Source organism: Sceloporus occidentalis, unplaced genomic scaffold, assembly GCF_023333645.1.
Source record: "Sceloporus occidentalis isolate IW3139 unplaced genomic scaffold, rSceOcc1.0.p SCAF_5, whole genome shotgun sequence".
In the NCBI taxonomy this organism is placed as follows: domain Eukaryota; kingdom Metazoa; phylum Chordata; class Lepidosauria; order Squamata; family Phrynosomatidae; genus Sceloporus; species Sceloporus occidentalis.
In genome coordinates this window covers 81322495-81346505 of record NW_028316985.1, presented here as the reverse complement: position 1 = coordinate 81346505, position 24011 = coordinate 81322495, and the positions used below count along the sequence as shown (strand labels likewise).

General features: G+C 39.8%; 1 protein-coding gene across 1 annotated transcript in view; it reads right to left on the bottom strand.

Moving 5' to 3' along the window:
• Positions 1-24011, bottom strand: part of LOC149312375 (mucin-19-like) — a 90000-nt gene that overhangs the window by 5891 nt on the left and 60098 nt on the right. The window contains exons 23-36 of the mRNA XM_089527200.1: positions 23836-23936; positions 21611-21762; positions 20400-20538; positions 19208-19312; positions 18492-18683; positions 16350-16589; positions 13394-13550; positions 10938-11063; positions 9396-9537; positions 7585-7616; positions 5629-6612; positions 4684-4701; positions 2477-2514; positions 869-979 (exon numbers count right to left, since the gene is read on the bottom strand). Coding sequence (XP_089383326.1) covers positions 869-979; positions 2477-2514; positions 4684-4701; positions 5629-6612; positions 7585-7616; positions 9396-9537; positions 10938-11063; positions 13394-13550; positions 16350-16589; positions 18492-18683; positions 19208-19312; positions 20400-20538; positions 21611-21762; positions 23836-23936 — 2537 coding nt within the window. The remainder of the gene's footprint in view (positions 1-868; positions 980-2476; positions 2515-4683; positions 4702-5628; positions 6613-7584; positions 7617-9395; positions 9538-10937; positions 11064-13393; positions 13551-16349; positions 16590-18491; positions 18684-19207; positions 19313-20399; positions 20539-21610; positions 21763-23835; positions 23937-24011) is intronic.

The following is a 24011-nucleotide window of genomic DNA, read 5'->3' as shown; positions in this document are numbered from 1 at the left end:
GTTGCAACCCATAAAAACTAGATTGTCTGAAACCGCCCAGAGGACCTTTTCAGCAACCACTCCCAGATTATGGAATGGCCTGCCAGATGAGATCCGTCACATTACCACCTTAAACAGCTTCAAAAAAGCTGTTAAGATGGATCTCTTCTGGCAGGCCTTTCCTTAATAGATAACCAGCCACCAAATAAGTTGGACCTGTTATTTCCTGATTTCTGCTACAGCCAATGTTGATTTGTTTATTATTTTAAAGTATGTTTTAATCTGTAAACTGTTTAATTGTATTTTAGGGGTGGGTGGGTCACTGGGATACGGGATTGTGCATTTTAACATGTAAGCCGCCCTGGTTGTGCTGCACAGAGAGGCTGGATATTAATAATAATAATAATAATAATAATAATAATAATCCATCTGTCCCCATTTTGCATTTCATTTGGATTACGGGCCCCCTTTCCAATTTGTCCCAAGCGCAATCCCCTCTGTTACTTGCCTCCCTCCCTTTGCGCTTCCCTCTAGTTAACCATACTGGTGTTTCCCTATATCCAATTACTTCTATTACACCATGTCAAAATATTACTACATCACTATATCAATATATTATTATATCCCCTCATATTTCTTATAGTGACAGATCCATAACCTCTGGATTCTGACACCAGTCTCTGTCATACACTCTCTGAGCCTAAATGACTCCCTGCCAAGCCCTCCCCCCCAACTGAGGGGTGCCTCAGTATCATGTCAGAGGGAGAGAAAAGATGGTCTTCCATCACCTTTGATGGAACTGCCTCACAGTTTACACCCTGGTGAATTCTGCCTGGTATCACTCTCTTCATATCTCATACACATGTGTCAGCCTGTTTTCGCAACATACGTTTTTACACCAGCTCTGCCCAACGCATTCTTCAACTTTTGTTGTAAAGCCCTCTGGGGTACAGGTATACTTGAGACATGGATTGTCTGGATCCTTAAATGTTTGTCCAATCTAGAAAATGAAAATAATGAGAGACATTACTATTTATGCACTACAGAGTAAAACTGTAAACATTTGTTTCAAAGCTGTCAATATAATAATTTTCTGATTTAGACATTTCCAATACTATTTATTTTACAGCTTTCCAAAAATAAGGCATCCCCATAAACCAGCTCTAATTGGCTGTACTCACTGTGTTGCTAAACATATTTTTGCATTTAATGAGCACAGAATCATACAGTTGGAAGAGACCACAAGGGCCATCCACTCTAACCCCCTGCCATGCAGAAATACATAATCAAAGCATTCTCGACAGATGGCCACCCAGCATGTTTCAATAACTGAAATAGCATCCCCTGAGTACGGCTGATCATTATCGGGATTGTCACAGGCAGGCAGAGATTATTGCTAAGGGATCTTTATATTTGATAATAATACATACAGCAGGGCCCAGCGAAATGCAGCCCTCCAGATATTGTTTGGACTACAACTCCCAGCCTACTTCACCATTGGCTATGCTGGCTAGGGCTGCTAGAGGTGAAGTCCAATGAACTGAATTTCCAATTAACTGAATTTCCAGACATTGTGTCGGATGCTTTACATAGCAATAGCACTTTACAGTTCTATAGTGGTTTTCATAGTGAACTAAGCACTCTGTAAGTGGTTTATAATGTGTAAGCCAATTGTCCGACCTATGAAAGGACAGAAGTCCGAGTCAACTGGCAGGACTGAACTCACGTTGTGAATGCAGTACTGGCATTTAACCACTGTGCCACCAGGGCTCCTTTACATGGCTCATCATCATCATCATCATCATCATCATCATCATCATCATCATCATCAATTAGGGCCCCTTTTCACACTGCACTGTTATAGAAGTGTGATTCCACTTGATGCCAATGCATTATCCTATGAAATCCTGAGACCCTTAAAATTCTCAGCCAGAGAACTCAAACTACAAACCCCAGAATTCCATAAGATGCAGCTATGGCATTTAAAGTGGAATAATAATAATAATAATAATAATAATTTGTTTTATTTATATACCGCTATTCCAAAGATCATAGCGGTGAACAGCAAGTAAGCTAATTAGCAAGTAAGCTAATTTGCCCCCAACAGTCTGGGTACTCATTTTAGCGACCTCGGAAGGATGCAAGCCTGAGTCGTGCTTGGGCCCTTTTGCTGGTCTTGAACTTGCAACCTTGTGGTTTTGAGTGAATGGCTGCAGTACAGGCATTTAAACACTGCGCCACCAGGGCTCCTTAGTACTACAGTTCTGTACTGTGGAAAGAAAACCTCAAGCAGAAAATATGCCACAGATACTGAAAGGAAATCTGTTTACCCACCACTCTTCAGCAGTAAATTATATTAATAAAAACATTTTCTTATATTAAACTCATTCTATGTTTACAAAGGATAGTATTGAAAATGAAATGTAATATACTCAAAAATCTCATTGTGATACATCACATCTGTTACAGCTCTCCCGAACTGTGTATGAAAGCTCACCATGTAATATTTATTTTTAAACCGACATGAGGTTGATTCTGAAAGAATAAAAATATATATATCATTAAATTACAGCTATGGTACATATGGAGGCAGAGGGAAGCCTCATTATTACCAAAAACCATAAAAAACACTAAAAAAACACAAGAAAATAACCCAAGCCCACAAAAAACAAAGAAACATGGTATGGTTTACTGAATGAATTAAAGTTTAAATTGCTGAAAAAATAAATGTTTAAGTTTACTGAACTTGATCTCAGAATATGAACTTGAAATATGAACTCACATTTTCTGTATTTCGAGTTCACATTCTGTCTTGTCAGTTTACAAGACTCTTTTTTGTGATGGTCTTAGAACTATGGATGGGATTTATCTTGTTGTTGTCAACTTCCCTCGAGTCGATCTTGACGCATGGCAACCCTGTGGATGAAACATCTCCAAGACTCCCTATTTTCCACTGCTCAAAATTTAGCACTGTCCAAAGCCACCAGAAAAAGAAGTGCAGAAAAAGTGCTCCTTGAGCTGGTCTACTTTGAGAGCAGGCCCATTTGGTTGTCTTTTTGGCCATCCACGGTATCCTAAGCACTCTTCTCCAGCACCACATCTCAAATGAATTGTTTTTCCTTTCATCTGTTTTCTTCACTGTCCAGTTCTTGCAACTCTACATGGTAATAGGAAAAGCAATGGCTTGTACAATTCTAACTTTCATGCTCAGTTGTATATCCTTACATTTTAGAATCTTTTCTAATTCTTTCACAGTTGCCCTCCTCACAGTGGCATCGCTAGGAGGGTTCAGGGGAGTGCAGACCACACCAGGTGACACCCTAAGGGTGTGTGTGTGACACCACTGCTCCTCAAACACCTACCTTTGGGCAGAAACGGGCTGTGGCATTCATCTACTTCCCTTTAAAATGCTTTAAGAGATGGTGGGAGTGGGGTGAATCTCAGTGGGAGGAAAAAGGAGAGGCCCAGCATTTTTAAAAATTAAAGTTTAAACATTTGAAATTTTAAAAACAATTTTTTAAAAAATTGAATTTTAAAAAAGAAATTGTTATTTTAAAATTTTCTTTAAAAACATCACATTTTAACCAAATCTCCACTATGTACTGTATATGTAAATACATTTAGGTTGTGTGTATGATAATGTAATTTGAAGGTATAAGTTTAATTTTGCTAGTTGTTTATGTCACAACTATTAGCATTACATTCAGTGGTATATGGGAGTTATGATTTATGAGTAACATTAGTACAAAAAAGCATTACTAAAGATGGTGTATGGTGTGAGATGGGAAGAGATCAATGTGGGAGGCGACACCATGAGTTACTGCACAGGGTGACACCAACCCTAGTGACACCACTGCTCCCCATTCCCAGTCTTCTTCTGATCTCTTGAATGCAGTCCCCCTTCTGATCAAAGTTTGATCCAAGGTACAAGAACTCTTTTACTATTTCAATTTTCTCACTGTTGAATCTGTATAGATCCTTCCATGGTTATTATTTTTGTTTTCTTTATGTTGAGCAGTAAACCTGTCTTTGCACTTTCTTCTTTGTTTTTTTTTCTTAGTAGTTGTTCCAGGTCTGCGATGTTTTCTGCTAGTAGTATAGCATCATCTGCATATCTCAAATTATTTATATTCCTTTCTCCTATCTTCACTCCTCTTTCTTTTATGTCCAAGCCTGCTTTTTATCTTGCTTCTTTTGAAAAGCAATGAAAATATTTCTTCTTTGTCATATAGGGAGATGAATTATCTTCTTTGTGATGGTAGTATGCATTTAAAATTGTTTTTAAAGGTGGCAGGTTTGGAGGTGAATATATTTTATTCTGTAAATCAACTTGAAAAGGACAGTGTGTGTGTGTGTGTGTGTGTGTATAGTAAACAGAAGCAAAGATAAATAAATTTCTCCAACAAGAAAACAGAATCATGGAAACAGCATGTTCCACTATTTTTGTTTGTTCATTATACCCCTTTAAAGATCTAACTTGCCCAGTGGGTTAGGACTAGGGTGAGGATCCATAACTAGAAAGTCACAACTAAAAAACTGTCTAGCTTTTCTGCCATAATCCAACAATTTAACAGAGCTTGGAGACATTAATTTTTTTGGCCTATTATCTCCCAAATGCCTTGTAGAGTCTGGGAGTTGTAGCCCCAAAACAGTAACAAGCAATGCAATTTCATTAAAGGCAAAAATGCTACTGAAGATACATACCTGGTGTTTCTGGACATTCTGTATGAAGAGAGAAAATCAACATAAATTGTGTTATTAGCATACCATCACAATTTAAAAATGTATAAATAGTGATAAATAATGAAGCCTTGTTGTAGGTAAATAATGGTACCCTCTGAATAGAGACAGCCTTCCCAATGTTATCTATAGACAGATAATAACCTCTCAATTATATTCTTGCAACTTTTGGGAACTCTAGTTAAACTACAGGAAGAAAGTTAGTCGGTGAAACTAGTTATATGGAGCATAGTTTACACCTCAAATAATCCCCAAGCAGCCCTTCAAGGAACAGAAAGATTGTTCTATTCTTGATCATCTATTAGACCATCTAATTTCAGAAATGGAGCACAATCATAGTTCAGCAATGTAACCTTTCCCATATCAATGAATGGGAGTAGACCACATGAATGAGAGCTCCGGGAATTCCACAATGACAGAACCCACTGAAAACAATAACCATATACTCACAGACAACATTGGGCTAACTTATCCCATGTTCTACCAACTGCCTGTCTCCTCCATTTGGATTGTATTTAGATTGAGGAAAAAGTTGTGCCATCTTTCAGACATGTCCCAGATTGAAGCCCATTTAGGCTCAGAAAACTCTGAGATCCACTGAGAATTAAACCAATCTCTACAGGGTGCCAGTCAACACGTATAACTATCTTCTATCTCCCATTTTAAAACAATGTCATGGTGGATCAAAAAGTAGGTTAACTATAGCCAAATAGGGGGAATGTAATAAAAATGGAGAACAGTCACTCCTTTACCTCTAGGCCTTTACCTACCAATAACCTCTCGAATCTCTGGTGATACCTCCATGTTTCCCTCCCACAGCTAGGGCTTCTTTTTTGCTGTGAATGCCCTGCCTGCCTGGAGACCAATTAGTAGTACCCAACCCAACTGTTCATATTCTACCTACTATACCTAAAGCTCTTCTTCTAATAGTGGTATCAGCAACAGTAGAGAAGTCTTCTTGGCCACCTTCAGTGTACTCAGTGATAGGTATTCCAGTATCTTTGGTGGTCTCCCAAACTGTACTACCTCTTCCCCTGGGAGGACCAGTATCATAGTGCGATGTTTCCATCAATTTCTGGGTTTTGCCAAGATTTGCTGTGTTTTCAGTGCCACCATTTCTTTTGGTCAGCCCTGCAACTGTTCCCCAAGGACCCACAGTATTTTGCTTGGTCTGTCTGGTGTCTCTCTCTGTGCTTCCAGATGAGCTTTGAACTCTCAGATGTTCAGTGACATCTTTATTCCAAGTGACACTGCTGCTGATGGTATCTGTGCTGGTCCCAGCAGAGACTTCAGTATAGGGCTTGTCATATTCTGTAGTGGCCTTGTTGATTTCAGTTAAGCTTCCGACTGTTGCATGTTCAGTAGGTTTTTTGTATTCTGTATTCTGTTTGACAAGACTGCCAGTAATACTTCTCCTGGTCCTAAAAGGGACAACAGTGTAGGGTTTATCATGTCCATCTGTTTGTGCAGTGACACTCTCCTTGCCTTCAGTTGACCTTCTGAGTAGTACATGTTCTGTAGGTCTTCTGGTGACACCTGTATTCCATTTGATAGCACTGCTAGTAATATGCATGCTGGTACTAGGAGGAACACCAGTAGAGGACCTGTCATGTCCAGCCATGGCTGTAGTTGTTTTAGCCAAACTGTCCACATGTTTAGTAGCATTTCCAGGGACACCCGTGTCCCAACCAACAGTTCCACTTTCACCTTCTGTGAAACCTTTTGTTTGCAAGGTCTCACTTGTACTACCAATGAAACCAGAAGTTTCTTCTTCTTTTCTACCAGTTCCTATCATGTGAGTGGCCATGGCAGAGGTGGAGGCAGTAGTCGAAATAGTAGCTACATCAGTCTTTAGTTTTGATGCTTCCCCCATTCTTGGAATAATTGGAAGATCTGGATTAAATGAGAAAATACCATGTGAACTATACTGAATTGGAGTATGGGCAAGATATAATGATGCAGTATAAACATTTGCATCACTAGAGCATGAACAATAATAACAGGAATTAATAGGGCATAAAAATTAGAGCATGAAGAATAACAGGAGACAATGACCAATGAACAGCCAAAGAGGAATAAAATAATCTCTCAACATATATGAACTTCCTCTGCCCCCACTGCACTCGAATCAAACCAAATGTCAAATAATTATGAACATCATGATTGTATGAAAGAATATATAAATAAAATCAATCTAAAACCCATATATGCAAAGAGATGCATCAAAATATAATTACTATAATCCATTTTGTGTTGTTGGTCTAAAATCAATGAGTATAGTTCATGCTGTAAGTCACTGAAACAATCAGTGGGAACACATTATCACTTCAGCTCTGTCTCTAGGCTTGCATGCCATCATTTTCTATATTATGAGAAAAGGAGGGCAGCACCAAACAGAAGGCAACAAAACATAAGGAGAAAGAATTCAAAAAAGCTAGGTATTTTTTAATGGTAAAATAACCTTGTGAAGTAATGAGCCTTCTGGTGGGATACAAGAATATAGACCTAAATTCTATTTTTAGTGCCAACTAGAGTAGAGCCATGGAATAAATGGGATTTACCAATATGCTGATTTACCATTCAACAATGGATTAAATGGTTCTGCTCTAGCCAGGGATAAACAACAGGATCCCGGCCAAGGCAGCATCTCTTCTCCCCCCGAATAACAAGATCAACCCAAGAACAGTCTGCAAACAGATTACAAGGTTCAAACCAACTTATCTTTCCTCTAAAACATCCCCCCAGAAGTGTACATGGTTTCCTGGTAACAGATTTAAATGTAAAGTGGAGCATCTCTTAACAACAATGCGTACAAAGTTTTGCAAAGCTACTTATAACTTTAGAGATCTCAGGTAAAGTACTCACCAGAGCATTCAAACTCTCCACTTCTGCAAAAACTATACACAAAGAAATGTTTAAAAAAGATTTCATGTTAATAAAGTAAGGAACTCAAAACTGTAGGACCAGAACCCTGTTGGGGTGTTGCGTGCTCATAGGTGAACTTGCATCTGCGGTAAATAGAATGGCAAAGATGTGCAACATCCATATACAGTAGAGGACTGCTGTTGCATAACTACGTAGTAGAGCCAACAAAGGGTCTGAAGTGAAATGGGACTAATGCACTACAGTTTCTGATGCACATCAGGCCCACAATGCACATTAGGCACCCCCCAATGTTCATTGGACACTCTTGCCCATTTCCTGTTATACATCTTTGCAATTCAGTTAACCAGTTGCATAGTTTTTTTGTTACTTAGTTAAGTGCACACAAATTTACGTTGAGTGAAAGTTCATACAAGATTCTGGCCTAGATTTACAAAATTTTAGGAAGCAGGCATACATTCACCAGTGGGTATCACTGGGGAGATATTTCTTCCTCCCCAAGGACAAACATACCTTGTGGACATCCAAGTAAAAGTCACTTATCAATTTTGTGCTGTAAGAACCTATTGCATTTTTTGTTTGTTTTATATGCATAAACCAGAAAAGCAAAAGAAGACATATGATCAATGACTGTTTTCTGTCATTAATCCCCATCCACATGAACAGAAAAAAAAAAAACCCAACACTACATAATATCTGGGCTATTTTCTGACCTCATAGGAATTCCAATCTAAATACCCATGCCACTGCAGTAGTAACAATAAGTTGAGGAGTATGGCTTATTTTGTAGAATGGTGCTGACATGTGTTAAGAATCTAGTTAGACTTTCTGCCAGTTCTAAGATGGTGAAAAAAAATTCTCCAACCATATTTCATCAAGAATGGAAATATGATTGAATTAGTGTAGTCGCTATTATTATAATCAAGCTGGGCTACCTATGGTGTAACAGGCTGGTAATAAATAAATATATTTTTTCCATTGACATGAATGTCTAATCGTAATCAACTGTAGGGGGCGGTACTTATCTCCGTTACTAAGCCGAAGAGCCAGCATTGTCCAAAGATGACTCCATGGTTATGTGGCCAGCATGACTACACAGAACACTGTTATCTTACCACCAAAGTGGTACCTATTTATCTACTTGCACTTTTACATGCCTTTGAACTGCTAGGTTGGCAGAAGATGGGACTAGTGATGGGAGCTCACCCCATCACGCAACACTTGTGCCTTGAACTGCCAACTTTCTGAACTTCCAGTAATCAGAATTGGTATCTTAATCACTAAGCCACTGCATCCCACAAGGAGTAAATACAGGTAGCTAAATGTACTTGTTAGTCCCAACTAAAGTGTGCTTGTTTTAAATTTGGTAAGTTACCACTGGTTCTTTTGATTCACTGGTCCACTCTAGTTGGGACTAAACATTAGATTTGGGGCCCAGGATGTTGTGTCTAATATTGACTTTCCAATAGCAGCAGCGCTTGCAGAAGCAGACTACCACTACAAAGCTGGCACTGGACACAATCCAGTGTTCAGGTTTACAAGAAAGCCAACATAAGTTAGCAATCTATTAAACTGTTGACAATTCTGTCTTCCAACACAAGGCAGTGCACTATTGATGGTACAATAGCCATGTGCACAAAAAAAGAGCCCAAATCAGCACACACACATATATATATATAAATCTTGTTGTATTATGAAAAATTACCTGACCGGCCATCTGGAAATGATATTTCAAATAAAAAGAAAGCATTAGAAGCAGTGTGATAAGGATTCCTTAGACAACCGCAACTTACCATTGTCTTCCACACTCATCATAAATGAATTCTCCAGGAAAGACTACTTCATTGTGATAGCACGTGCACTCTGACAAACGGACACATTTCATGGTATTTTCATCTAAATAAGGTGCATGCTCAGGACACTTTGCGTAACAACCTACATTTCAGAAAGACCAAAAATTGATTTGAGAAGAAAATATGGAATTCCTTAATAGATCACCCCCCCCCCCTTAAAAACATCAAATGATATTTCTGATGTCTTGGACAATTGTTCTGGCAGATCACAGCACTAGCAGAAACATTTATCCCTACCCTTGAGTGGGTTTCTTTATAATTCTCTGGCATACTGGAACAACATATCCTTTGCTCCCTTCTCTTATTGACTGATGAGATATAGTGCACCAATGGATCAGTGAAATGCACTATTATAGCTTCAGCTTGCCTCAAGGCTTGCTTGCTCCCACTTCTTATACTATGGGGAAAGGGGGCAGCATCAAACAGAAGGAAACAAACAAACAACCCCCCCAACCCAGTTTTGAAATAATTGGCAAAATATTCTTGCATGACAGCACTATAATTCAGGAGTAGGGCAAAATTAAAAATCAAAGAGGAGACAATTTGCCCTTCAAATCATGAGAACATCTCAGCAAATGATGCTTTAAGTTAAAAGAGAGAGAGAGAGAGAGGACAGCTTCAGAAGAGCAAATCCAAGAGCAGATCCTAGTGCAGATCCAAGAAAGCACTGTAAACAGACTGTAAAAAAGAATGGAACAAGTAGACATGGGCCCTGCCTGCACAAGCCAAAAGGTCCTCCCCACCTCCATTTTGGAATTGTCTTGATCAGATGACACATGGACCAAACCCTGGTTCCGGTGTGAGCAGTCTAGATACTGTCAAGCATGTTCTGTACCAGAACCAGGGTATAACAACCTTACAATCAGGAGCCGGTGTCTGCACAGGTGTCCTGCTGAGCTACTTGGTGCATCCACTGCCACTTCAGGTCACTTGATCTGAGGTCAGATGAGGCACCCAGCCATGCGATTGTCACTGGTGCCTTGTTCTGACCTCAAAAACGAGCAACCCACAAGCAGTGGCAGATGCATCAGGCATCTCAGTGGGACACCCATGTAGAATGCTATTCCAGTGTGGAAATGGAAGGTCAGGTAATTGGGGGAAGTAAAGGCAGCTGAGGGAGCAAGGGTACTCTGGCTGCTCATAGAGTACTGTGGCCCATGCAGGCAGGGACATGGAAGTGACAACTAGCAACTTTCTTTGGGTAACATTGACTTTGGGCAAGTTACACTCTGTCAGTCCCTGAAAACTCTGTGATAGGTTTCATTTTAGGATTACAATAAGTCAGAAATAACTTGGAGGGACACAACAACAAACTTACTTGACGTGGGTGGGTTTGTAATAATTGAATAGTGGATTTCCTTTTAAAAATAATGTTCCAAATTCTGTCCCCGTGAGCTCACCTTGTAGCAGTAGCAAGTGCCTCAGTGGCCCCTGGAAACTAACTTTTTATTTCTAATGGCACTTAGAACAGCTGTGCCTTACCTTCCAAGACAGATGGAAGACTCCTGCCACTTGTTTGATCCTTACAGGTTTTGGTTGTCACACTTCCACAGGGTTCATAATGCCAGCTACACTCCCCAGGTGCATTGTAGTAATCACAGAAGACAGCTAAAATATACATTTATGTCAGGGGTCAGTGCCAGGATGTAAAGTTTGACATTATAATTGTTGCTCAGCTCATGTCTTTAATCAATGTTTTCTATCACAAGATAATTAACAAATTGGATCATTATATAGGTCAACAGATTACTTCTTGATACTTGTAGATCAACAGTCAAATCAGTTGTTGCCAATGGTCAAATCAGTTAGTTATTGCATATAAATTCCAAACGCAGAGCTAAGATTTGGCTGCTATAATGATTCAAGTAATAGAACATTTCCATGTTTTCAAAGAAAATTTTGCAGTTGCATGACCCTATTATTTTAAGAGTTTATGTTCATTCTTCACATTAGCATGGGATGTGTCTTAATTTACAGAGCTCCACAGAAAGTGTTTGAAAGACTATCTTGTTCAAGTTCCAGTTTAAAAATACCATAAAAAGCAGCAATTCTTCCATGGATGTACTGATTATCAGACACAATCCAATTGTGTACAGTGCACAGTTCCTTAGGTGGAAAAACAAGTGGAACCCTATAACAAAAGGTTAATATTGTAATGCTTCTATTCTTCTTGATCCTGAAGTATAAAATTTATTGGATTAATAGATTCCCAGAGTGTTAGCTCCTTTTCTAGGAAAGATGAAGACTGATTCAATTAAGGCTGCATCTACACTGTAAAATTAATGCAGTTTGATGGCTTTAACTGTCATGGCTCAAAGCTATGGAATTCTGGGATCTGTAGTTTTGTGAGATATTTAACTTTCTCTGTCAGAGGGCTCTGGTGCCAAAACAAGCAAACAACTTGATGGTTAAAGCGGTGTCAAACTGCGCTAATTCTGCAATGGCTGTTGCAGTCTTCTGGAGCAGAGTTCACAGGTGGAAAGTGCTGAATCTCTTGAGTCTCTCTGAGACAAGTTTTAGCAAAGTAAGGCCAACAGCCAGTATGAAAGTTTCATAGCTAAAAACTTATACTGATATTTAAAGGTACATTCAGATATAAATACATGCAGTGCCTCAAGCCCTGTCTAATTACATGAAAGTTTCAAGAACAGGAGCAGCTCCTCAGAGCAGTGGTGTCCCCACCCCAGGTGTCACCCAATGTGGGAGCTGCTGGAGGGTGGCCTCAGCTCTCTTCTTTGTAGACATCTCCTTATGAGACGGCCTCCCTCACCATGGCAAAGGTGGGAGAGGGCAGCTTGGCCTCTCTGTTGCTGCCGTAGTGGAGCAAACCAGGAAGGGTACATTTGACCATAGTGAGAGGAGGGCCCCACTGCACGTCACCCCTATTTTGGGGTGTCACCCAGTATGGTCCTTACCCTCCACACACCCCTAGTGACACCACAGCAGTAGATCCTATAATTACCATTTTAAGGGAGGAGGGAGACAGGAGAAAGAGAGGGAGGAATCTTTTATGCGCTTGCACGCATAACTGGAAGGTCCTCTGGTCACATGCTTTGGTTGCTGCAATACATCCCCACAATGGGTGACCGAGCCAATGGGAAACATTTTAGAGACAGCAGTGGCATCACTTTGGTTAGTGGCACCCAGTGCCGCAACTCATGGTGTCACCCCACTCATTGAACTCGTCCCATACAACAACACACACAATCCTTAGCAATACTTTTTGTACAAATCTTACTCATAAATCATAATTCCCATATATCTCTGAAACTCATGGTAATAGTTGTGACACAAACAACTAGCAAAATTAAAATTATATCTTTAAATCACAATGTCATATGCACAGCCTAAATGTATTTACGTATGCATAGGTTCCTGTGGTTAAAGTGGAAATTTGGTAAAATGTGATGTTTTTATAGAAATTAAAAAAATAAATAAAGGTCTCACTTCAACCAGATACATTCCTCCTCTGGAAAATGAACCAAATAGTACCAACAGGACTAAAGTGCTTTACAATATTGTCTCCTTATTCTTAAAAATGACTGTATAGGATAGATCATTGCTAATTATAGCCATTTTATAGATTAGGCTAAATCTTGCCTAAAATCATCATGCAACATCCATCTCAGGCTTTGCACTTTATCAGTTTGTGTGAATTGATATGAATTAAATACACCACAATATATTCCAGGAGAACCAGCATGGTGTAGTAATTTCAGTGTTGGAATAGACTCTGAGAGATTAGGATATGACTCCCCGCTCAGCCATGGAAACCCACTGGGCATGCTTTGGGCATGTTTTAGTTAGCCTCATAGGAAGGCAATGGTAATCCCCTCTGAACAAATTGTGCCACAAAAAAAAAACTATGATAAATTCACCTTGAGTCATCATATATCAGAAATAAATTCAAGGCACACAACAATAAATATTTCACTTACGGCAAAGTTCTGGAGTTCGCCAAGATATACAGATGCCAACTGATGCACATGCCTCTGCATACATTGATACAGCAGTACAGAATCCATGATACTTCCCTTCCATTGTGCATACACAAGCTTCCTCAATGCAAGCTTTGTGATATGGAGTCGGGTCAATCTAAGGAAAATATATTAGATAAACTGTTACTACTGAGAAGCATGTTGGTCTGAGCCTTGGGACCGGGCCTGCCTGCCACCTTTTGATAAAGATCATACATGAACCAGACATTCACACATGCAATCTTACAAGTCTTACAAGCCTTACAACTTTGCATGATTTTTCACTTTTATTTAAATCCTGCCTTTCTTCTGTCTCATGACTCTTGCAAAAAGTGCTGAAGAATCACAGATGAAGGAAAGATGGTTGCAGATTGTAAATTTTACAACTCTCTCATACTGAGATGCAAATCTTGGTGGGAAAGGATTAACACACCAATAGTTAATAAGGAGCCCTGGTGGTGCAGTGGTTAAAAGCCAGTCTTGCAGCCACAATGTTTTAAGTTCGATCCTGGAGGGCTCCAAGGTCACCTCTGCCTCCCATCCTTTGGTAGGTCAGTAAAATAAATACCCAGCTTGTTGGGGGCAATTGGCTTACACATTATAAACTGCTTAGGGAGTGCTAGTTCACTGATAAGCTCTTTGGAAATGTACATACTAATGCTATTAATATGTTAAAAATCTCATTCAATTACATTTATGTTAAAAAGGGAGACATTTGAAAAAAATTAAATTAATTTTACATCCACATTTGACTTTACATTAAAGGAGCCTAAATGCACTGAAGGCACTAGCTCCCATCTGATCTTGAAAGCTAGGCAGGGTCAGTCCTGTTTAGTACCTGGATGGGGGACTACCAAAGAACACTTGGTGCTACAAGATATATTTTAGAAGAAGGCAAGGGAAAACCACCTCTCAGTATTCCCTATCTAAGAAAATCATACAAAATTTATGGAGGGTCACCATAAATCAACAAGAGGGGACAGAGAGAAAGAGAGAGAACAGTAGAAGCCCTAACCCCTACCAATCATGATTTTACTTCCTCTCTCCAGGGAGGATTTGAGTTTTCCAGTTTTGAGTTTTGGATCGAAGAAAATAGTTGCAACAGTATTTGAAAACATTTGAACGTCAGTGATTTTAGGATGTTTGGGTGTGTATCTGTGTCTGTGAGATAATAAGTGTTTTCTATTGCTGGCCTAGTGGCTATTGCTGGCCTAGTGGTGAGCCAGGGAGAGCTGCCAAACACAGAAGACAACCACTCTTGATGTTGTAAGAAGGTTGGCCACAACTTTAATGTGGTTACAGTTGTTTAGGCTGGCTTGGCATGAGGCAGAGATCTGGGAATTAAAACTACCCAATAAATGACCCAAGGCATCTGGAAGTCCAGATTCCTGTTGCAAAGCAGGTCAAAGCAGGGCAATGGCAGTTGGGGAGCAACTAAGGTGCACCACCACTATGTGGTCCATCTGCCATCTGAGGGTGAGGAAGGTCCTGCCCCCAAGCTGGGCATTACCATCTATGCCTCACTGCCCTGAAACCACTGAATGATGAGTTCAGGTCCCTGTTTGCCACCCTCTGCAAACTACAAGGATGGGTGGAATGGTGGCTTTAGCCATAAAGACAGATGGAGGAGGGAGAGTAAATTATTGGCTCCTTGGTTGCCAGCAATGGCCCCACACGCTTGGTTTCTTTCTCACACTTGTGATCCCTAGAAGGGGTGCTTGTACTGTCATCAGGGAGAAGGTCATGCTTCAGTCAAGACTGATGAGAGTACAATCAGTTCTGGGATCTGTGTAGCCCTGAAAAGGACTGCTTACACAGTGCCTTCCCTGCTGCCTTGCTTGTGCCACAGTGCTGGCTGTCACTTGCCGATATTCCACCACCCCCGGCTGGTGCTTGCTGCTGCTTGCCACCATCTGCTGCAACATGCTGCCACTTGTGGCTCCTTACCGCCACTTGCCCCCCCCCCCCCAGCCAATGCTTGCTACTCCTTACTGTTTGCCTCATTCACTGCTTCCTCTGCTGCTGTTCCACGAGGCAGTTAAAGTTCAACTGCCTTGGAAAATGGAGACCCCCTGAATTTAAACTGCTCCAGTGGACCAGAGCAAAGCTCTTGACTTCAATGTCCAGCACCAGGGAGGCACCTCCTCCTTACCTCACTACTTGGCTGCTTTCATCCAAGCCTGCAAAAACCAAGGGGAAGCTTAAGAGGAAAAAGCTGGCAACCAAGAAAATGGTGGCTTGCTGCAGTAGATACCAGTGCCACAGCCAGCAAATTCCCCCTTGTAAATCTGAGGGGGCCCTACTTATAGAGGAGAAACATGTCTAAAATGTTGTTCTTAAGGTACTTTTCTTTTTTGCTGTTTACTTCACATAGTTTTCCATTTTTTCTATAACTTTCTAAAGTCCTCCAGATTTCAAAGACATGAAGATATACCTAGTTTCAGTAATCTATATCCTTTATTATTTTTGCAAGAGCAATGGGAGAAGATCAGTTACTGAGACTGCTAAGCGTAAATGGCCTTTAACCCAGTTCAACCCTTTTCAACTACTCTTTTGTGATTGCCGAGCCCCGAGGGATTAATAAAAACAAGTAGTTTTTGCAAAAATCCAAAAGAACTATGTTTTCGGTAAAGGACCTACTGGATAATATAAAATTTGTTGGTTCTTCAGCACTGCGGCTCATGCTGTTGTAATTAGTTCTAGATAAATGTTGTGCTAAAATTCAAACTGAAGTCAATCAGTTCAGCTGAAAAAAATGTAAATTAAATTGTCACTTTTCATTAGTAAATTCCTAACTTAATTCATAAGATAACTGGGTTTAATTAATTGGTTCCTATCACTGCTGCCATGTGACATTATCTGCTTGGTTGCTGGTGTGCAATTCCCGCTCCCCACCACATGTAACCTAAAAGATCACCTTGTTGTGGCACTCCCTGAAACGGTGGTCTCTGATTATTTCACATTTCCTCACAGCCCAGTTTTTGCAGTAGGCATTTGCATCACATGGAAAAGACTCAGCTGGTATGTCAGAACACATGGGGATAGTCTTCCAGCTGTTGCCAAACTCCACTGGTCCAGCTGCCAGTGTGCCTAGTCTAGTAGTAAATTCATCCTGAAGGTTCCCATTATGATTTCCACAAAGGCCACATATTTGTTTCTACAATGAAAAGAGAAAGATATTGTGAATTGTCATCCATGTTTGTTTTATTTCCAAAGCAACTTTTGTCATTAAGTATCCATTCACAACCCAGGTCTAATCTGCACTGCAGAAATAATGCAGTTTGACACGGCTTTAACTGCCATGGTTCAATGCTATGGAAATCTGGGATTTGTAGTTTTGTGAGACATTTATCCTTCTGTGTCAGAGAACTCTGGTGCCACAACTACAAATCCCAGGATTCCATAGCACTGAGCCATGGCAATTAAAGTGGTGTTGAGCTGCATTATTTCTGCAGTGCCTGTTAGACCTCAGTGTTCATCTCTCAACAGGTATGCATCACATATAGAGGATGGAAAAAATCAGTTTGGCATAGTTTATCAGTGGTCTGAACTAACCCACTATCTAGTTGGGATCATTTAACTGTGCTGGTCTGTTTCCTAGAGACAGAACCTTGGTTAAAACCAAGAAAGGGATCTCTCCCTTCTGGCACACTGTTTGAATAAAGATAGAAAGCTCAGTCTATTAGCTTATGTCATTTCTAATGGGATGGTGATCACGATGGTGGTGGCAGTGGTGGTGGTGATATATTAATGCCATTGTAAGTAGTACAACTCAACATTTTCTATATTGTGACTGTTAGAGATATGAAGTAGAATCTGTTACCTTATATCATCCTCATTATCTTCAATTGTGCACTGCCTCCCCCCACCAAAAAAACCCCTAGGACTTGTTTCTCCTAATACTAGCCCTAGCTAGTTTACAATTAAATTAAAAAAGCAGATAATGACTACAAACCATACTAAGGGCCTGAACAGACAGGCCAAAATAAAGCTGCTTTGGGTCAATTTGGAGGTATGCTGTTTAAATGAGACATGCATCTTAAGAGGCCAGAAGTTGTGCCAAAGCTGTGCTCCAGTCCTTAGGATTGGAGCATGGATTTGGCGTGGCATCTGGCCTCTTAGGACATATGCATCATTTAAAAAGCATACCTCCAAAGAGACTGAAGTTGCTTTATTTTGGCCTGTCTGTTCAGGCCCTAAGTTATGTTAAATTTTGAGGCTGGGTACCATCAGTATGCTGATGACACTCAGCTCTAAATCTCATTGTTGTCAGAGTTGCCTGGGGTTGTGGAGGTGCTGGAACAGTGTTTGGATGTTGTAATATGCTGGATGAGATCAGTAAGAGAGAGGCTCTGTGGATTTGCAGTCCTCAAGTCCAAGAATTGGGTAGCCTGGAGTTGGTTGCATTCCCAGTAAGGGAACAGACTCTGGGGTACTTTTAGATCCGTCCTCATCACATGTTTTATAGTTATATCATTCAAAATTATTTTAACTAATTTTAAACAGTTTTAAACAAAAAAAAAAAAACCCTATTTCGTGTATTTTTAATTTTTTAAACTTTTGTAATTATTTATTATTTTAAATTGACTTTATCGTAAGCCACCTTAACATTTTCAGATAAAGGGCAGGATAGAAATATTTTAATTAAAAAAACCTGTGTTTGATCACTGATTTAAAAAGTTCATTGCTGAACAGGGATACTTGTAGGCTTCTTTGGCAGGGGCCAGAGGTTTTACTAGGTCTGTGCCAGTGTGAGGATTTTCTCTGTTAACATGATCTCAGACTGGTATGAGGATAATCATTACTCACACCAACAACTCTGTTTTTTCAACATGGATTGGGACTATTTTCCGAATATGCTATTTTTTAAAAAAATGGTTAAAGACAACAAACAATGTCCTTTGGACATTGTTAAAGACAATGTTCGTTGGAATATGTGAATGGACTATGAAGAGCAAAATTGATTACTAGGTGAAAATGCACAATTCTTGCACATAACATGCAGAACATGTGAAATTGTATTTGCGCGCACACACACATCTGTCTACAATATGCTTACATTCCAAAGTGAATCCATGATAATAGAAACTCTCGTGTTTTTGTCCCAAATCAAAGTTATTCCATGGATGTATCTGATGATCAAATACAGCCCAACAGTGTGGACAGTGAAGGGCTTCTCGCCTGTACATTTAGTATTTCCAGCATCTTTAGTGAACATGAATTTTCCATCTTCTAGAACAAGGGTGCCACCCTAAAAAAATATTTTTAAAGGAAAAATGTTTTTATACAGATATGTGCATGCAATTAAGTAATACAAACATCAAGAAAGATCTGCAGTGTGACATGCCTCTGTCACTAATCTGGTCTATCAGCCACGCCTTCTTCCAGAATACTTCATTCTCACACTGTTTCTCTCCGCCACCCTCCCCCAATAGTCAATGATCTTCCCCATGAGCTGCACCTTCTGCATTTAGATCTATCTGTTCTTCTACAAACCTTGGGTTTCCCTAAGCCTGCTAATGCCTCCCTCCTGTGTGTTGATGGCAATGTTCTTGGTGCATAAAAGACACTGGAAATAGAGGAATGACACAAGTCATGAAACCCACTGAGTGACCATGGACCAGTCACATGCTCTCAGTTTCAGGGGAAGGCAAAGGCAAAACCTCTTCTGAACAAATCTTGCCAAGAAAACCTCAGGGTAGGTTCACCTTAGGGTTACCATAAGTCAGAAATGACTTGAAGGGACACAAAAACAACAACATGAAGTAATCTTACCTCTAGGATCATTGTGATCTTCCTTGAGCATGTGACTCCATCTTCACAGCATGGGATACTTTCTGTTAGGACTCTGAATGACCCATCTTCTTTACCACAATAGTCCTGCAAATTATATATTTGGGGCACATTTTTGTATTGAAACAGACAAGCTTAATGCATCATTGACAGCAAAGAGGTTTAACCCACATATTATGTACCATGAAATCTACTGATTCATGCTGATCAAATAGGTCACTTTATTAAGTCTACAAATCATACAGACTTAATAGTTGGCTAGACCATGTACCATTTCTAGGGTATAAAACACAGTGCTAATGCTGGTGCTCTCTTTTATGTCCTGCCTCAAATGGCTTTTGAAAAGTGCAAAGGCAGTTTCCCATTTCCATCAATGTTCATCTCCCTGGCCCAGTTCAAGAGGGGAGTAAAAACCTTCTTGTTTAGAAAAGCATTCCCAGATATAGGCTCCAGTTAGCCTTCCCCCCCCCCCCTCTGATAGCACTGGTATGCTGGCAGCATGCTTTTCCACTGTTATTTCAGTAAGGGAAGTAGACTTTCTGCTGGGTGAGGAAGCCTCTGTAGTATTTTCACAGAGATGATTCAGTTGCTTTGGCAACAGTGGCAGTGGCAAATTCAGATGCCAGCCTCAAATTTTATCAACCACCATGGTAGTGGCAAGAGACTGGATGTCAGTGCCATCTACCCAGAGCACAATACACAGGGAGGTCTCCAAACATATAGTTTTGAACTGGCTGCTGTACTTTTATGCACATAGAAGCATAGTAGAAATATATCTTAAAATGACTGCAGGCTTCACGTCTGTTTTAAGATCACAGCCTATATTTGACCACAGAGTCTTTGAAACTTCTTCTCACATCACATACATTTTCAGTACACAGAGGCCTGCATCCTACTGGTATTCCTAGCTAGACCCAGTGAATCAATGGGATATACCTACTGATTCAATAGATCTTTTCTAGATAGGACTAAGCCACAGGATTCAGACCAGGGAGTGCCCTTTCTGTACAACTGAACCTGCCCAATCAGCCACAGATTTCTAATTGCAAGGGAAGCAGTGGACAAAGAAATATATCTTTGGAATCCAATATCTCACCCTTCAAATACAACTCTGTGTAGGGAAAGCAACAACTTATGAATACTTAGCTTGAAGGAGAACCATAAATGTGATTACCTCAGCAAGTACGTACTGACAAAATCCATCATAACTGTACCACTTTCCATCAAAGGTTTGAATCTGACCATCCCCATAGATATGGCAATAACCCTGGCATTTTTTTGCGGTACACTTCCAAGCTCCTTCTACACATGTGCTGAAATAAAGAAATATAGTTTGTTTACAACAATCTCAGGCATCAGGTATAAATATATTAATAATATAATTGCTTAGTGTGGATGTACCCTATGTATTTAGTCCATGTTTTGTGAGAGAGTTGCTTCTCTTCTGCTATCAGTTAGCAAAATCTAATGCTAAATATAAATAGATAGCAGACAGACAGATATATAGGTAACTATACTGTTGCTGTGTGTTTCTGACTTATGACAAGCCTATCATAGAATTTTCTTGGCTACCACAGAGTTTTCTTGGCAAGATTTGTTCATCTTGACATTGCCTTCAACTGAGACTGAGAGAATGTGACTCACCCAAGGCCACCCAGTGGGTTTCTTTGGCTGAGTGAGGATTTGAACCCTGGTCTCTCAAAGTTCTAGTACAGCATTCAAACCACTATGGTCCAAAATACACTGCCGAAATAAGCGAGTCTGAGACTGTTTTAACTGCCCTGGTTCAATGCTAGGAAACTGTAGTTTTTTGTGGTAGGTTTTTTTTTACCGACAGAGAAGGCTAAATGTCTCACAAAACAGTTCCCAGAATTCCCTTGCATCAAGCTTGGGCAGTTAAAGCAGACTTAAACTGGATTATTTCTGCTTTGGACCTATATCACACTGATTCTCAAATATCTATATGTGAGACTTCAATTGGATTCTCTACCATAGAAAAATAGAAACACCAGCAATAATACTAAATACAAAACTAGCAATGAAATAAAACTATCATCAAGTATGTAAAAATAAAAACATTTGAGCTTTAATGGATAGCATAACAAAGTCATTTAAGCCAAAAAGGGGCTTTCAGGCAAAGAATTGAGAGATCAGTAGCAGAGAAAGCAAGAGAGGAACAGAGGAAATGTGGAGCACTGAAAGCTCAAATTAAATAGACTTGTATGTAGCAGGTTCCCAGCCATCAAACAACAGAGAAACAGAAAGCAGGGCATATATTAATATATAGGCAAAGACATCATTGTATGTAGGCTGTTGCAATAGTTGTGGGAAGTGTCTTCTCAAGCTGAGCATATATGAAGTATTATAATTTTTTTTCAAGTTTACCAGGTGTTGCATTCAACGTTTATCTTCCTGCCTTGTTCATATTTCTGACCACTGTAAGAACATGGACAACGTGATGGTGGAATGCATTGCCCCTGACTGTCTCGAACCATGCCTAAAGGACAGTAGCAACCAGGTGTGCAGGGCATGTCTGTCTGCATACAAAATAAAAATTTTCAGAGTGTGATATATTTTCCTTTCATCCTTTTTACAAACATTACTTTAGCATTTGTAGCCAGTGATTATGAAAAAGAGGTTCTGAACTTAATATGTTACCATGTGATTAACACTGTCAGGTTTGTACCTAACATTTTTGTAATATATTGCCAGTGTAAATTGGCAACAGACTCATCCTATTTCCTCTTATTGTCTTTGCTGTGTAATGTCTGAAGTAGAATGTGATCATTTCTCCCATGCACATAAGTCAATTCAGATTCCTTTCATGGAAGTGGTTTGTCAAATCCCAAATCTACCTAAACTCTCATCAGATCAAAACTCTGTATAGTTCAGTACTGTTTTCCCCCTCATGATCAAAGTTCTCTGATTATTTTGAAATTATATTTTATTGTAATTTGGTTTCTAAGAAATATGTCACTGAGTCAAACAAAATTAAATCATACCTCCAGAGAACACCAGAAAGCTTAAAAGACTACCAGAACCAAAAATGAATCCTAACATCAATGAAGATTGGTCTTCACTATCAGTAATTTCTAGCAAGATGATTTCCAAACCCCACCCCCACAAAAAAAAGAAAAAAGAAAAACTGTAACGTGAGCAAAAATAGAAGATTATGAAATGCATATGGAAGGATGATGTACATCCTGAGTGCTGTGCAATTTCCCACCGCAATTCTCCTTTCCTGTTCAGAGTTCTCAGAATGATTTCAATGTGCTAATGCTGTCCTATAAAGCCATAAGCAACTTGGGACCCAGGTCCCTGAAGGAATGCATCTCCCTTGTACTAGCAGCCCATAGATCTTAGATCTGACATAAACCAGAGCATTCCTTGTAGTGCTGGGAATGCCCTTGTGCAGGTAGTATACCTGGTGCCAACCTTACTATCATTTGAAAACCAAGCTAAAGCACCAAGCTAATTTGTTCAACTGCTTCATTGTCTGAAGTTTCACCAGAGGTTTATGATGTATATAGATGTATAGACAGATATCTTGAGAGAAAAATAGATATGACAGAATATATAATTATTATGTTGTATTGGTAGGTTTTTAATGCTCCTTTGTTGTTATCTAGGGACCCTCTTTCTTTCTCTCGCTCCCTCCCTCTCCTTCCTTCTTTCCTTCTTTCTTTTTTTTAAGGATAGGGTATAATGAACAAATAAAAATTACAATTTTTGGAGCTTATTGTTTAGCTATTAAAACCAGCTTACCTCTATCCGGTTTAAAGCTTAATTCGGGCATCATCCTCATCGTATTAGAAGGATTTTGCCACTGAATTTGCTGCCTCTATCCCTGCTTCCAGGAGCACTCTGCGTGGCTCTTTTTGGATCTGAGAGTTTTCTGATTTAAGGAAATGGCCAGCGGAACGCTCCTGGAAGTGGGGATGGACCTGGGCTGTATTCAGGCAGCAAATTTGGTGGCAAAAACCTTCTGATGAGATCAGGATGCTGCCTGAATTAAGCTTTAAACCGGATAGAGGTAAGCTAGTTTTAATAGCCAAGTGATAAGCTCCTTTTATTAGTAACTAGATGATGTAAAGGACAGAGATTCAGCCTAGATTCAAGCTCAGCAGTCTTACTCTGTTTGGTAGCAGTTCTCCAGCACTCAGGCCAAAGTCTTTCATATCATCAAGCACATGATCCCTTTGACTGGAGATGCCAGAGATCGAACCTGGGAACTTCTACATGCAAAACATGTGCCCTACCACTCAGCTAGGGTCCCACTCATTATATTGTCTAGTTTGGACCAATGCATACGTCTAGGTAATACTGTGGCTAGCAGTAGTTTGTACTGGTCATTCAGCTCACTGTCTAGCAACATTGGACTGCTTTACTATAGGTATTTTGCTTGTGGGCAAAATACATTTTTCCTGAAATCAGGATTATCTAATTTTATTACACTGAATTCCTATTTCTTCACTTGGGCTTTTCAGAAAAGGAAAGCACAATGGTCCCAGCAGCTTCTCATCCTTTCATTTTCCATACTGAGGCCTATTTAGCTTACCAAAGTAGGAGCAACATGAGCTTTCAAGAGCATTTTCTGGCTTTTAACTTACAGACAAGTGAGGCATGTTCAGATTATTGCATGTTTTCTCAACTCTTCTCCTTGCATTTGGGTCAGAACAAGTAACAAATTCAGCTCCACCTCCACAGGTTACTGAAGGGGAAAAAAAAGGAAAGGAGGATTACAGTTGCCTCTCCATAACAACAGATTTTCCCCCATCCACTAATT